Source organism: Rhinoderma darwinii, chromosome 2 (assembly GCF_050947455.1).
Source record: "Rhinoderma darwinii isolate aRhiDar2 chromosome 2, aRhiDar2.hap1, whole genome shotgun sequence".
NCBI lineage: Eukaryota > Metazoa > Chordata > Amphibia > Anura > Rhinodermatidae > Rhinoderma > Rhinoderma darwinii.
In genome coordinates this window covers 64185961-64203392 of record NC_134688.1, presented here as the reverse complement: position 1 = coordinate 64203392, position 17432 = coordinate 64185961, and the positions used below count along the sequence as shown (strand labels likewise).

Genomic DNA, 17432 nt, shown 5'->3' with positions numbered 1-17432 from the left:
ACAATTCCAGACTGTAGGGATACACCCCTAACTGGTAACACCCAGTTATCAATTATTTATAAATTTGTAGGAGCATTAACAGAGGAACGGTATAATACAGAGTTTTCAGAAAAGATGCTCAAAAATCTTTATTTTTGGGGATTACATGTATATACTGAAGCAGACGTGTCAGGAGAGCTGATGGGTCCACTTTAAATCATTTTGTTACGTTTCCTTTTGTTTAATAGTAATAGTAAAAGGTAACATCTGGCTGGGGGATACTTTTTACAGCATGGTATCCATTCTTCTAGTAAGGCTTCGTTCACATCTGCGTCAGGGCTTCATTTTGGCGTTCCGCTGGAGCTTTCCATCAGAACGGAACCCTGACTGAAGCAAATGGAAACCATAGGTTTCAATTTGCATCACCATTTTGCGTTTCCGTTTGCATCACCAAAACGACAGAACCACTGCACAGCGGAGACAAACGGAAACCATTTGCACCGTATTCATCACCATTGAAATGAATGGTTATGCAAACGGAAATCTATGGTTTCCGTTTGTTTCAGTCAGGTTTCCGTTTTGACAGAAAGCTCAGACGGAACGCCAGAATGGAGCCGTGAGGCAGATGTGAACGAAGCCTTAAGAGTGGTTCTGGAGTTAGACATAAACTAAGAAATGGTCCATGCCCGAGATTGCAGACTGTGCATTGCATAATGGTAATATTTAGACACTGTATAATTGTATTATTTGGTACTGTGTGGCAGTATTATTTAAGCACTATATGGTTATACTGTATTACAGTATTATTTAGGTCAGTTTAATTAAAACACGGCTGTGGCTCATAAGACCCCAACAACTTCCCTGCTCACTATTCTGAAATTTAGCCACAAATACTAATTTTCTGAGATACAAATAACCTTTGTATTTATTTCTAATGAACATTGACAACATTCGAGTGGCAAACTCAAGCAAACAATAGCTTTTTCTTTGTTTAATCCATTATAGTCCCAGCAATACTTCACAAAAAAAGAATAGCCCAGCAAAAGTCATGTGTTTGCCGCTGCTCCAACACAGGTGAATGCTGAAATTCATAACTTTTAATTTGAAGCGTATATCGGCGGGACAGATGGAAACGAACGGTCCTCTTTACAGCAAGGTGCAACACGTGTATATGTTGGGACTAACATTAATTGAAAGAAGAAAAAATGATTGTTCGCTGGAGTCTGCCACTCAAAGCGACTGATTGCAACAAGCTACTTGGTGTGAAGTCCACCGCACAATCGAAGGCTGAGGATTGCTCCAAGGCAATAAACTGGAGAATGAATGGCTAATGTCTGTCATATTTATATTTATGATTATTATGCTCATTTTAAATTTTATACCTTTCTACTAGAATATACATTATGTCTATGACTTAAGTGATTGCCTGTTTGGTATTCAAGGATTTGGATATATATATATATATATATATATATATATATATATTATTTTTTTACTTTGTTTATTTTTATATATATATATATATATATATATATATATATATATATATATATATATATATATATATATGTACCCATATACAGTTAGGTCCAGAATTATTTGGACAGTGACATAAGTTTTGCCATTTTAGCTGTTTATCAAAACATGTTGAATATACAGTTATATAATCAATATGGGCTTAAAGTGCAGATTCTCAGCTTTAATTTGAGGGTATTCACATCCTAATTTGAGGAAGGGTTAGGAATTACAGCTCTTTAATATGTAGCTGCCTCTTTTTCAAGGGACCAAAGGTAATTGGACAATTATCTCAAAGGCTATTTAATGGGCTGCATGGACTATTCCCTCTTTAATCCATCATCAATTAAGCAGGTAAAAGGTCTGGAGTTGATTCCAGGTGTGGCATTTGCATTTGGAAGCTGTTGCTGTGAACCCACAACATGAGGTCAAAGGAGCTCTCAATGCAAGTGAAACAGACCATCAGGCTGGAAAAAATGAAGAAATCCATCAGAGAGATAGCACAAATGTTAGGAGTGGCCATATTAACAGTTTGGTACATTCTTGAAAAAAAAGAGCGCACTGGTCATCTCGTGAACTCCAATAGGCCTGGACGTCCAAGGAAGACAACAGTGGTTGATGATCGCAGAGTCCTTCCCATTGTGAAGAAAAACCCCTTCACAACATCTACCCAAGTAAAGAACACTCTCCTAGAAGCAGGGGTATCAGTATCTAAGTCTACTATAAAGAGAAGACTTTATGAGAGCAAATACAGAGGGTTCAAACCATTAACCAGCCTCAAAAATAGAAAGGCCAGATTAGACTTTGCCAAGCAACATCTAAAGAAGCCAGCCCAGTTCTGGAACAGCATTCTTTGTCAGGGGTGTAGCTAAGGGGGGGGGGGGCAGGCTTGGCACGTGCCCCAGGCGCAACTTAGAGGGGGGCGCCAGGGTCGCACCGTCCTTAACGGTGGCCTGCTGCCTCTCTGAGGGGTCAGCGGCGCCATTGAGACCAGCCGCCACTGCCCCCTCCTGCACTATAATTGTACCTGCGTCTATAGGACACAGGTACAATTAGAAGCAATGAATGGCCGGGTATGTTCCATGCCCGGCCATGCAGCGCCTTTCTACCAGTGAAGCGGCGCGATACTTTGCGCCGCTTGCGTCTTTGAAAGGCGCTGATTGACAGGGCAAGTCATTCTGCCCTGCCAATCAGCGCATTTCATAGATGCAAGCGGTGCAATCACGTCATCATGCTGCTTGAGTCGTTCAACCCCAGGAGACCTGCGCAGAAGAGAGCAGGTCACCATCGCTGTCGGACGGTGCGTGCACAGGATTAAGGTGAGTTTGTACAGTTTGTTTTTTTATCCTATTAAAAAAGTGTGTGGCATTATCTACGGGGGTGGCTTTATCTACGGGGGTGGCTTTATCTACAGGGGAGGCATTATCTACAGGAGGGCTCTATCTACAGGGGGGGCTATATACTGGGGTGGGCTATATGTGGAGCACTATATACAGGGGTGGGCTATATGTGGAGCACTATACACAGGGGTGGGCTATATGTACAGGGGGGCTATATACAGGGGTGGGCTATCTGTGGAGCACTATATGCAGGGGTGGGCTATATGTGAAGCACTATATACAGGGGTGTGCTATATCTACAGGGGGGCTATATACAGGAGTGGGCTATCTGTGGAGCACTATAGGTGGAGCTTTATGTGGGACACTATATACAGGGGTGGGTTATATGGGGGGCACTATCTACAGGGGGCGCTATGGGGGGCACTATCTACAGGAGGCTCTATGGCAGGCACTATCTACAGGGGGCACGGTGTGTGTGTGTGTGTGTGTGTGTGTGTGTGACACAGTGTATGGTGCTATTATAATTAGAGGAGCAGTGTAGGGTGCTATTATATTTAGGGGTGTAGTGTGTGGTATAATGATAACTTTATCTTTGTTTATAGGTGTAGAAATGTTTGAAAAGTGAGAAGCTGATGACATCTGAGTGGCAAACTGCAGAAATGGGCTGTGACCGGGAGAAGTCCTCATAGAGGTCTGGACCGGATGGAGAAAAAAGATCTAGAATCTGAGACGTCACCGGTGAGTCACTTAATGTAAATGTTTATTCTGCCTCTAATCTGTACTGTAGTCACTGTATGATCTGCAGCGAGATGATGGGTGGTATGATTATGATATGATTTTTTTTTGTGAACAGCAACTCCCAGCATATCCTTACCATTGTTCGGGCCATGCTGGGAGCTGGAAACAATTTAGTGCAAATCTATATGGCAGGGGTTGCACTAAATTGAGCTGTATTTGTGCTCGTGTTGTATATATGTACTGAGCTTTGTTCTGGTACTATATATATGTACTGAGCTTGGTTCTGGGGCTGTATATATGTAATGATCTTTGTTCTGGAGCTGTATTTATGTACTGAGCTTGCTTCTGGTACTGTATATATGTAATGATCTGGGTTCTGGTGCTGTACATATGTAATGTGCTGTAACGTCCGTGGTTGCTGACCACGAACTCCTTCCATCCGGTCGACGCCCTTCTCTCCAGAGATGTCTTCACATGCGGCCGTCCTGTTCCACAGTGACCAACAGGGTGTGCTCGCGAGCTCAGTCCAGTCTTAAGGTGCCAAAGCGCACACAGGTGGGAGATTGAGCTGATTGCTCCCAGAGCACCCTGGATTATATTATATGGTCTCCTAAGTGTTTTCCTGTTCCCAGTGTTTACCGTTCCTGCTACCTGTAACCTGTATCCTGTGCTATCCTGGTCAAGTGCCGTATTGAGTTGGAGTCGTGCTGTGTTGAGTACTACGCCTGTCCTTCTACACCACGCCTGGTGCCTGCCTGCTGCCTGAGTTCCAACCGAGCCTGTCTTGCTACTGTCTGAGCTACCACAGGTATATAAGAAACTATAAACTGTGACTTGTGTCCTGTTGGCCAGCTGCCATACCATCAAGGCTTTACGGCCCAGTGGGTCCACGTACCAAACGTGACATGAGCTTTGTTCTGGTGATGTATATATGTACAGAGCTTGGTACTAGAGCTGTATTTATGTACTGAGCCTGGTTCTGATGTTGTATTTATGTACTGAGCTTGGTTCTGGTGTTGTGTATAAAACTATATTGCTTGTAAAATGTACAAATGTTTTTATGCTCGAGTTACATAAAAAAAAAGTTGAAAAGAAATGACACGTCATTGATTGGTAGAGAAAACAAACATGGCGAAGGGGAAGGAGATGTCAGGAAAGAAGTTTGGGGGGGGGGCGCCAAACGGAATCTTTGCCCCGGGTGCTGGAGAACCTAGCTACGCCTCTGTCTTTGTACAGATGAAACTAAGATCAACCTGTAGTAGATTGATGGGAGAAAGAGAGAATGGAGAAGGCTTGGAACAGCTCATGATCCAAAGCACACCACATCCTCTGTAAAACATGGTGGAGGCAGTGTGATGGCATGGGCATGCATGGCTGCCAAAGGCACTGGGTCACCAGTGTTTATTCATGATGTGACTGAAGACAGAAGCAGCTGGATTAATTCTGAAGTGTTCAGGGATATACTTTCTGCTCAGATTCAACCAAATGCAGCAAGGTTGATTGGACGTCGTTTCACAGTACAGATGGACAATGACCCAAAAAAGCAACCCAGGAGTTTTTTAAGGCAAAGAAGTGGAATATTCTGCAATGGCCAAGTCAATCACCAGATCTCAACCCGATTGAGCATGCATTTCACTTGCTTAAGACAAAACTTAAGGCAGAAAGACCCACAAACAAGCAACAACTGAAGACAGCTGCAGTAAAGGCTGGGCAAAGCATCACAAAGGAGGAAACCCAGCGTTTGGTGATATCCATGGCTTCCAGAATTCAGGCAGATATTTTCCTGAATGCCTATCGTAGCACCTACTCATCCACACGTCGAGGAGTAAGTATACTTTTCCACAAAAGTGTACCTTTCAATGGATAGCTGACATGATAGATCCAGAAGGCCGATACTTATTTGTCAAGTGCCTGTTGGACAACACTCTTTTTACAATTGCCAATTTATATGCACCAAATTTAAGACAGACTGCGTGGATAGTTCAGACCTTAAAATTGTTCAAACTATTTTCTGAAGGTGTTCGGGTGGTTGGAGGTGATCTCAATCTAATAATAATAATAATAATAATAATAATAATAATAATAATCTTTATTTATATAGCGCCAACATATTACGCAGCACTTTACAATTTAAAGGGAACAATCTACTGCTGGACCCATTATTAGACACTACCAGTAAGACTTCAATTTCCTATAGATATACTGCAAAAATTCGCAAATTCTTGAACAACTTGTATTTGACAGATACTTGGTGATTATTACATCCCTCAGATAGAGACTTCACCTATTTTTCCCACACCCACTGCACCTACCACAGATTAAATTATATCTTCACATCTCAATCTCATAAACCATTTTTGCTTCAGGCTAGCATAGGGAATATTCTCCTCTTGGATCATGCACCTATAAATGTTACCCTTAAAATGGCAGATGTTCCAAAGGGACAATGGTGTTGGAGGATTAATGACACCTCAATCTACTAAGGAAGAATTATATTCCCTGCGTAATAAAGTTAAAAATCTTCTTAATATAAAGTCGGCTAAACTCTTCAGATCTCCCGCTTTCAATTTTATGCACATGGTGACAAAGGCAATAAAACTATGTCCGCCCTTCTAAAAACCCAACAGGACAAAGCATTTATCCGTCGCATCACCCCCAGCCTTAAACATTTTATAACTGATACAACCTTAATTGCTGAAGCCTTTCAGAAATTTTATTCTTCTCTTTATAGTCTTACAGATTGTAACGCTTCTGTCTCCTCTCCAGACTCTGCCAAACAAGCTATTCATTCATTTCTAGACTCTATTGACATCCCACATATTTCTGACACTGAGGCCCAGGAGTTGCTTGCCCCCTTTTTCCCCTCAGAACTACTACATGTTCTTCATTCTATCCCCTTAGGTAAAAGCCCAGGCCCGGATGGTTATACTATAAATTATTATAAACAATTTAAAGACTTACTTATATCTCCGTTCACCTCTCTTTGTAATTCGCTCTTAACAGGCTCGTGTCTACCGTCTCAAGCTCTGGAGGCACACATTACACTTATTCCTAAGGGGGGCAAGGACGCATCACAATGTGGAAGTTACAGGCCCATTTATCTCCTAGACACTGACATAAAGTGGTGGGTGAAAGCTCTGGCTGCCCGTTTAAGCCCTTTGTTATCTAACATTATTGGCTCTGAGCAGACCGAATTTGTCAGGGGAAGACAAGGGTCAGACAATTCATCCAGGATCTTGAGATTAGTACAATATGCATTGAAATCTCGAATACTCTTAGTACAGATGCAGAAAAAGCTTTTGATAGGGTGGATTGGCCTTACATGATCGCTTCCCTTTCCCTTGAGAAATTTGGTATACCCTTTTCTTTCATTCAGGTACTTCTATCTTTATGTAGTTGTCATAGTGCAAAAGTGAGAGTAAATGCGGTGCTGTCGGATTAATTTAACATTACTAATGGTACGAGACAGGGTTGTCCCCTATCGCCAACTTTGTTTGTGTTTTATTTATGGAAACACTTGTGCAGAAAATCCAACAGGACCCCATTTTCCAAGGTATATCCATAGGTACGTTTACACATAAAACCGCCGCATTTGCCGATGATCTTTTAATACTTACCACTAACCGTGGACGTTCTTTCCCTCAGATTACTCACCTCTTCACTGAATTCGAGAAAGTTTCCCATTTTAAAATTAACTTCCGTAAGTCAGAAGCCCTCAGCATTTCGACCCCTCAAAATATTATCACACAATTGAAAGCCAGCTCTCCATATATGTGGCCGGAGACGTCTATTAAATATTTAGGCATTCAAATCCCTAAAGACCCATCACTTCTATATAAATTCAATTATCTCAAATTATTGGCTGACATATACCCTTACATATACCATTTGTGTCGTGGATGGGTAGAAGGAATATGCTTAAAACTTTTATTGTGCCCACATTTTTATATGTTTTCCAAACCATACCAATCTGGCTTCCCAAATCCTTATTTATGTTAGTTCAAAAAACTTTCTCTGCATTTATTTGGAACAACAAACGTCCTAGGCTATCTTACAAATATCTTATCACAAATTCCTGATTGGGAGGATTTGGTCTCTCTGACCTTTTATCCTATTATAGGGCCAACCATCTTCGCAAATGGACTATTTTAGCACATCATGACCCGGGGAATATATATACCTCTATGGAATGCTCTCTTATGTCAGTGGAAGAAAGGCAAGCATTCTGGGGTTTACGTTCTGTCAATCCCCAATGCCTTACACTAATACTCTTCTCAAGGGTACCATTTCAGTGTGGCAAGAAGTAAACAGGTTTTTCCAGCCTATTATCTACTCCGTCCCCTTTAACCCCTTTACGACGAAGGATGTATATATCTGTCCTGTGCAGGAGTTAGTTCCCGCAAAAGGACGGATATATCCGTCCTCTGATCGCACGGATACTGCCAGTGTACCCATTTGATCAGTGGCAGGAGCACGGCTGTTATACACAGCCTGGCTCCTGCTGCAACTGTCGGAATCGAAGCGCACTCCGATTCCGGCAGTTTAACCCATTAATAGCGACAGCGACGTCTAATGTGTTTGACAGAGGGAAGGAGCTCCCTCTGTCACCCCATCGGCACCCCCACACAGAAATCGCAGGGCGCCGTCGGGTTTCCATGGCAGCCGGGGGCCTAACAAAGGCCCCCAGGTCTGCCTTCAGCAAATGCCTGTTAGGCCATGCCTGAAGTACACCAAAGCATTATATATATGATCAGCAGATCGCATAGGGAAATCCCCTGGTGGGACTAAAAAAAAAAAAATGTAAAGCAGTTAAATAAAGTTTGTGAAAAAATATAAAATAAATTACAGTCAAAATAAAATAAAACTAATTTTTTTTTGCCCAAAAAGTGGTTTTATTTAGTAAAAGTGTCAAAACAGATAACACATACACATATATGGTATCCCCGCGATTGTAACGACTTGACATTAATTAAACCGCCGGATGAACGGCATCCAAAAAAAACGCAAAAAACAACTTTTCTCCCATTCCCTCCATAAAATAATTAAATAAAAATTAATCTATAAGTCCTATGTACCCCAAAATAGTACTAATGAAAACTACACCTTGGCCCGCAAAAATCAAGCCCACATACGGCCACATTGACGGGAAAATAAAAACTTTACTGTTCTTGGAATGTGGCGATGCAAAAACAAATACTTTTTTTCTAAAAGGGTTTTTATTACGCAAACGTAGGAAAACATATAAAACCTTTACATATTTGATATCCCCGTATTCGTGCCGACCCATAGAATAAAGTTAACATGTTATTTACGCTGCATAGTAAACAGCATAAATTTATAACGTGAAAATCAATGCTGGAATAGCTGCTTATTTTAATTGATATATTATAAGCATCTAAAAATGGTGCAATTACAAAATACAACTCGTCCCGCAAAAAACAAGCCCTTATACGGCTATGTCGACGGAAGAAAAAAAAGTTACGACTCATGGAATGCGACCGTGAAAAAACAAAAAATAATCCTTGGTCATTAACGCGCAAAATTGCCTGGTCATTAAGGGGTTAATGCCTTTATGTTTACTCCCCTGTTTTCAACGTGGTCCTGGTTTAATTTGACCAGATCCTTGGGATATTTCACACAACCTGACTTTGTCGGATGTTCAGGCGGTTTCTGATGATACCGGAGTCATAAATCTTCTAGAGAAAGCTAATGTTCCACCTGGTAATCTCCTCTTGATGCAACAAATTCGTAACGAGTGCCAAAAATTAAGGAAGTCTCTTGTTATTCCTTCTACTAATACTTGACTGGAGGATCTGTTTACTTTAGACCCATACAGGGGCGTAACTAGGAAAGACTGGGCCCCATAGCAAAGTTTTGACTGGGCCCCCCCCCCTCTGCTGGGTATCACACAACCCCCGCTTGTAGATAGTGCCTCCCTATAGATTCCACCACACAGCGCCCCCTATAGATAACACCATACACAGCCCCTGTAGATAGCGCCATACACAGCCCCCTGTAGATAACGCCTTACAGCCCCCTGTAGATAACACCTTACAGCCCCCTGTAGATAATGCCATACAGCCCCCCTGTAGATAACGCCATACAGCCCCCTGTAGATAACGCCATACAGCCCCCCTGTAGATAACGCCATACAGACCCCCCTGTAGATAACGCCATACAGACCCCCCTGTAGATAATGCCATACATCTTCTCTGACTCCCATCAGAGAAGACATCACTTGTGAGTCACTGGATCTATAGAGAATCTGTCCCCTCTCCTGACCTGTCAGTTGTCCCTACAACATCCTTGTGTTCCACAGACAAATTCAGGTAACCATTCCCATTGTCAGGAGGCTATGTCCCTACACAGTGTGATACTGTCAGCGATGGTTGGAGACTGTCAGTATGTGGGGACACAGCCCATTGACAAGGTGAATCGTAATACTCATTTGTCAATGCTCACACAGAAAGGTGGTATTCACTATAGGCACGGCAGAGCGGCGGTGGGGAAGGGGGGCTCAAGTTTGGGGAACAGCCAAGTGCCTATGGTCTACTTAATCCGCCACTGGAGAAGCCAGACCCAGGTCAAGACTAGCCCTCTAATTTAAAGGGGTAATTTGGTATATAAAGCATCAATTATGAGTATTGGAAAAATAATAACTGCATTGTATTGCCCTTTAGGGTATGTGCACACGATAAGTGTCTTTTACGTCTGAAAAGACAGACTGTTTTCAGGAGAAAACAGCTGCCTCGTTTCAGACGTAAAAGCTCCTCCTCGCATTATGCGAGGCGTCTGTGACGCTCGTAAATCTTGAACTGCTCTTCATTGACTTCAATGAAGAACGGCTCAAATTACGTTGCAAAGAAGTGCCCTGCACTTCTTTGCCGAGGCAGTCAATTTACGCGTCGTCGTTTGACAGCTGTCAAACGACGACGCGTAAATGACAGGTCATCTGCACAGTACGTCGGCAAACCCATTCAAATGAATGGGCAGATGTTTGCCGACGTATTGTAGCCCTATTTCAGGCGTAAATCGAGGCATAATACTCCTCGTTTACGCCTGAAAATAGGTCGTGTGAACACAGCCTTAGGATTCCTGGGTATATGCTTTTGAACACACAGAAAGAACAGACTGCCTATGTAGAAATGAGACATAGCTCTTCTCATGTCACTAACTAGAAAATACATTTAACGTCTATAATACAGATCATATAATGAATGTCTAGATGATTTCATATTGAGTAGTGTTTGCAAAGTTCCAGAAATATCCCTTTTATTCAGTATGTGGCAGCGGTGAATTGTATGCTCTTAGACTCTGTTGTGGAAACTGCAGCTATATATGAAAGGCAGGTGGAGAGGAACGCATTTGTCTGTTATCGACCATTTTAAACATACGAGGGTTGTTACACATAACATACATTGGAACAGGAGAAGTAGTAAACTGAAGCCATAAAGATCATGAAGATACAGCTGCAGGCTACTCTAATGATGAAATGACTGATGTGACATATTGTATTTATGGTTGGCCCACACAGTTACCTGCATAGATTTATATGTGAAAAAAAAAATCTTGTATTTTGTAAGCTCTTAAACTCCCTCTAGTGGTGGCTGCAGGCCACCAGATTGTTATATTTTAAATCTATAGCTGCCCATACACATTACACAGAACCAGCCAATTTATTTTATGGCTGTGTCTCGAGTCTTTCCTCGACGTCAGATGTCAAGGGAAAGACGGATATAGCATGTTTGATTTATACATGGTCGATACTTTGTTCCCACAGGAGACAAGCTGATGCCAGTGGTGTCTGGCAAGCATTTGGCATGACTGAGCCGAGAGTGCATGTTTATGGGGGAGTCGAGAGAAATAACTGTCGAATGATAGATTTTAATGTGTATGGCCAGCTTAAGTCTATGCAGGGGATTTGGAGCTCTGTATCAGAAAATAGAGCCTGCTGTTGTAAAGGATCTGCCAGGCACAGCTTCGGGGTTAACGCCCATAGGTAATCAGTCTTCACCTGAGTCTATGTCTCTGAGACTGACTCCAGCTTCCACCACTCAGGCTGGCAGGCTTAGGAGTGGGAGAGCCTATCGCAGCCTGGCCAGACTCAGCTAGCTTCCGCCCTCTGTCTATTTCTACCTGCCTTTCCTGTTCCTCCTTTGCTTGTGATTCTTCTCGTGTGGTTTCCTGGCTCAGCTACAGCTTCTGACTATTTGATCCTGCTCCATATTGACCCTGGCTTACTGACTACTCTCCTGCTCTGCGTTTGGCACCTCGTACACTCCTGGTTTGACTCGGCTCGTTCACCTCTCTTGTTGCTCACGGTGTTGCTGTGGGCAACTGCCCCATTTCCCTTAGCTTTGTGTACCCTTGCCTGTTTGTCTCGTGCACTTACTGAGCGTAGGGACCGCCGCCCAGTTGTACCCCGTCGCCTAGGGCGGGTCGTTGCAAGTAGGCAGGGACAGAGTGGCGGGTAGATTAGGGCTCACTTGTCCGTTTCCCAACCCCTATCATTACACCTGTACCTATCTTATAAAGATACATTATCAGCGCAGAATTTTGGACCTAAATATGATGAAATGAGAGATGGAGATTCACCCTAAGGGCTTTTCACACGTAAGGGAATTACAGAACAGGGCGATCGAAGGTTCCTCTGATCCCAGCAATATTCAGGAGGCTTCTCTAAGTGCAGGAGTTGTTAGTAACAGCTCTTGCTTAGAGCATGAGTGCTCACTGGAGCCAAAAGACATCGCTGTAGACTTGGTACCTGCACCGCCTGCCATCAAAAGAACTTATTCACACGAACGTGTCCGTTTCACGCGCGTAAAAAAACGCACCGTTTTTCTTGCGTTGCAGTTCCGTGTGACATCTGCGTTTTTTACGCATGTATGTCATCCGTATGTCACGTGTGTTTTTTATGTCAGCAAAATAAACTGAAAGAGGTGTTTTTCTTTTTCTCATAATTTCTTTAGCAACTGTTGCGTGAATCACGCAAGCACACGTATGACGTCCGTGTGCTGTCCGTGATTTTTCCACGCCCATTGACTTAAAAAACGCACAAGTATAGGACATGCAGTGAGTTTCACGCTGCGTGAAAAACACTGAATGTCTGAATGGCCCCATTGAATTGCATAGGTCCGTGTGATGTCCGTTATTTTAACGTGCGTGAAATACTCTCGTGTGACTAAGGCCAAAGACAGTGGGAGATCGGGAAGGAGTTATGTACAATTTAGTAATGAATTTTATACTCACAGATTCCCCAATTCTTTATAGTTTATGAAGGCATTATCTGGAAGTGAATGTATCTGGTTTCCTTTGAGAGATCTGAAATAAAAAAATATATATATATATAATTATGATCGCATTTACACAATAAAATAGTCATTTTTTATATTATAATAAATAATAATATTTTTAAAAATGATGTAATTTTTTGTGATTTTAAAGTTTACAAAATGTTCAAAAATTCTCCTATACAACATTCCAAAACTCAGGGGATTACAATAAGTATTTAAATCATGTTTAGTATAGAGCAAGTAAATGATCTTGATAATGACATGAAGATTTTGCAGATATCAAATTCCTGATTCCCAAAAATGTTCTTTATATAGGTGGATTCACACATGACGTAATTTTACTTCATGGATTTAGCCTCAGTGAATCCGCTGTAAAATCTGCACATTTTACATGTGTTTTTGTTGCACATTTCACACTTTGCAATGCAAAGGATCCATACAGAATCTGACCTAAAAAAATTGTGCCATGCTATGTATTATTGAGCTGTTCTCCCCTAGAAGCATCATTTTTAGGGGTGAATATCCCTACTATCTGTGTTATGAAGAGGCAACATATGGTGGTACACAGGGTACCTATCTTAATTTACTCTATTGCTGAGCCGCAAGGACTACAAGTGACATACAAGACTTAGTCACATAAAATAATTTTATTTATTTTATGTTTCCTGTTTATTATTAACATGGATAACTCAGATGAATCTTGTACCAATTATTATTATTATTATTATTATTATTATTATTATTATTATTATTATTATTATTATTATTATCATATACAGTATGTATATGTTCCACAGCTTTAAATCATAGGCACCACAAAAACTTTTTGAAAGTCAGAAATGTGTTTATTATTCACTACAAAGAATTCTGGAAAATTAAATGATAATTATTTTCACTATTATTAATAAAGTTCATCAAGCTAATTGGAGCTGCTGAATTAATAACAAAGGATGAAGCATAAAGCTATTCATCAAATACAGAAGTGATCACTCAGTCTATTATTGTAATACACAGAAGCAACAACATTTGCATTTGAAATATTGCTGTGTCTTATCCTTTATCTCTAATGACTGTTTTTATGACAGCAATGGAACAAAACAACACAGAATTAAACTCCAACAAGGTTTAACACTGAAAACCACATTGGCTCTGCTCATTTCACTTGCTCAGTAGTTAGGGCCGGTATTAGTAGTCTAGCTCTGGCGAAACACGAGAACTATCAGTTCCCTGCTTTGCTATTCAGGGCTTTATCTGTGATTCAGACAGCGAGATGGCATTATTGCGCCGCCTGCGCTGTTCCGCTGAAGCAGGCCTTGTCAGAACGGACCAAGTCTGCGTCGTTGGAGGACGGCACGGGAATGGGGGCAGGTGAGTAAGTAACATATGTTTTTTTATGGGTAGCAGTGCGAGTAGCACTATCTACAGGGGGCTTTATGAGGGGCACTATCTACAGGGATATTTATGAGGGGCAATATCTACAGGGGGCTTTGTGAGTAGCACTATCTACAGAGGGCTTTATGATGGGCGCTATTTACAGAGGGCTTTATGATGGGCGCTATCTACAGGGGCTTTATGAGGGGCACTATCTACAGGGGCTTTATGAAGGGCACTATCTACAGCGGGGCCCTATGTGGGGCACTATCTACCAGGGGCTTTATGTGGGGCACTATCTACAGGATGTTTATGAGGGGCACAATCTACAGGAGGCTCTATGAGGGGAAATATCTACAGAGGGCATTGTGTATGGCACTATCTACAGGGGGCTCTATTAGGGGCACTTTCTACAGGAGGCATTGTGAATGGTACTAATCTACAGGAGACTCTATGTGAGGCACTGTTTACAGGGGGCTCTATGAGGGGCACTTTCTACCAGGGTCTCTATGTGGGGCACTACATACAGGAGGCTCTATGAGGGGCACTATCTACTTAGGGTTCTATTAGAGGCACTGTCTACAGTGGGCTCTATGAGGGGAATATTTAGTAGCATAGTGTGTGGCACCATCCTAGTTTAACCCCTTCGGGACAAAGCCATTTTTTTATTTTTTATTTTCGTTTTTCACTCCCCGCATTCCAAGAGCCATAACTTTTTTCAAGGTACCATCTATAGTTCTATATAATGTACTGGAGAACTGAAAAAAAAATTCTTTGTGGGCTAAAGTTGGAAAAAAACTGTGATTCCTCAATTGTTTTTTTGGTTTTGTTTTTACGGCTTTCACCGTGTGGTAAAAACGACAACTTACCTTTATTCTGTGGCTCAATACGATTATGGTGATACCAAATTTATATAGGATTTTTTATATTTTACTACTTCTATTATTAAAAACAAAAATGTTTTGTGTCACCACATTCTGAGAGACATAACTTTTTTATTTTTTCATCGATTGAGCGGTGTGAGAGCTTATTTTGGTACGTAGAACTTTTTGATCACTTTTTATTAAAAAAAATTTGAGAGCTAAGTTGAACAAATACCAGCGATTTTGGTGTTTTACATTTTTTAGTTTTTACGGCATTCACCGTGCACATTAAATAACTATATTCAATATGCACCAGCGGGCACCGAACATATGTTGCCACATACCCTGAAAAACTGAAGTAGATAGGGACAGAAAACACACACACGGGTATGTACAACGTGTTCCAAATTATTATGCACATTGGATTTAAGTGTCATAAACATTTAATTATTAGTTTTTCAATTAAACTCATGGATGGTATTGTGTCTTATGGCTCTTTGGATCATTGTAATCAATCTCAGACACCTGTGATAATTAGTTTGCCAGGTGTGCCCAATCAAAGGAAAACTACTTAAGAAGCACGTTCCACATTATTAAGCAGGCCACAGGTTTCAAGCAATATGTGAAAGAAAAAGGATCTCTCTGCTGCCGAAAAGCGTGAAATAGTGCAATACCTTGGACAAGGTATGAAAACATTGGATATTTCAAGAAAACTTAAGCGTGATCATCGTATTGTGAAAAAATTTGTGGCTGATTCAGAGCACAGACGGGTTCGTTCAGATAAAGGCATAATGAGCAAGGTTTCTGCCAGACAAATTAATAGGATTAGGAGAGCAGCTGCTAAAATGCCATTGCAAAGCAGTAAACAGGTATTTGAAGGCGCTGGTGCCTCTGGAGTCCCGCAAACCTCAAGGTTTAGGATCCTTCAGAGGATTGCAAGTGTGAATGAAGCTATTATTCGGCCACCCCTAAACAATGCTCACAAGCAGAGACGGTTGCAGTGGGCTCAGAAATACATGAGGACTAATTTTCAAACCGTGTTGTTTACTGAGGAGTGCCATGCAACCCTGGATGGTCCAGATGGATGGAGTAGTGGATGGTTGGTGAATGGCCACCATGTCCCAACAAGGCTGCAACGTCAGCAAGGAGGTGGCAGAGTCATGTTTTGGGTTGGAATCATGGGGAGAGAGCTGGTAGGCCCCTTTAGGGTCCCTGATGGTGTGAAAATGACCTCTGCAAAGTACGTAGAGTTTATGACTGACCACTTTCTTCCGTGGTACAAAAAGAAGAACCGTGCCTTCCGTAGCAAAATTATCTTCATGCATGACAATGCACCAACTCATGCTGCAAATAATACCTCTGTGTCATTGGCTGCTATGGGCATAAAAGGAGAGAAACTCATTGTGTGGCCCCCATGTTCCCCTGACCTCAACCCTATTGAGAACCTTTGGAGCATCCTCAAGCAAAATATCTATGAGGGTGGGAGGCAGTTCACATCAAAACAGAAGCTCTGGGAGGTTATTCTGACATCCTGCAAAGATATTCAAGCAGAAACTGTCCAAATACTCACAAATTCAATGGATGCAAGAATTGTGAAGGTGATTTCAAAGAAGGGATCCTATGTTAACATGTAACTTGGCCTGTTAATTTTTTTTGGATTGAAAGAGCTTTTGATTTCTGTAAATATGACCTCCTGATGCTGCAAATTCAACAAATTATCATTTTAGTTCTCTTTACAACCGTTAAAATGTTTTGATCTCTGTTATGCATAATAATTTGAAACAGTGCATTTTGAGTTTTTTACTTCTAAAAAAAAATCTGTTATCATTAGGAGATTTGTTCAATAAAATTTGCATTATACTCCAACGGTTGATGGCTTGAAGATTGTACTGACTGTGATTTGCATCGACTATTTAGGAAAATCAGCAATAAATAACATTTGCTTAATAATTTGGAATGCGGTGTATATGGCAAAAAGTCTATAGACACTAAAGATATGATAAAACATATAAATTTATTGAAAAGAAGTACTCCACAAAAACATGATAAAAACACTTAAAAAAAGCAAATGGCTGCTATAACTGGTCTTACTGGGGGATACCGCCCTGATAAGCAGCCCAATACAAACAACACCAGAAAAGAACCTACCTAGATACCCCTCAAATAATGATAACAATGGTAAGGACATAGGTAAAGGGAATATTACATCAAACCGTATGAATGAACATGTCCTAAAACATCATAGAGTGTCCATAAGGAGGAGTAATAAAGGTATGAAGCGCCCTTATGGACACTCTATGATGTTTTAGGACATGTCCAACCATCGTCACCCC

General features: G+C 41.4%; 1 protein-coding gene across 1 annotated transcript in view; it reads right to left on the bottom strand.

Annotated features, from left to right (window-relative positions):
- Positions 1-17432, bottom strand: part of RXFP2 (relaxin family peptide receptor 2) — a 587658-nt gene that overhangs the window by 153118 nt on the left and 417108 nt on the right. Inside the window, exon 5 of the mRNA XM_075851693.1 lies at positions 12822-12893. Coding sequence (XP_075707808.1) covers positions 12822-12893 — 72 coding nt within the window. The remainder of the gene's footprint in view (positions 1-12821; positions 12894-17432) is intronic.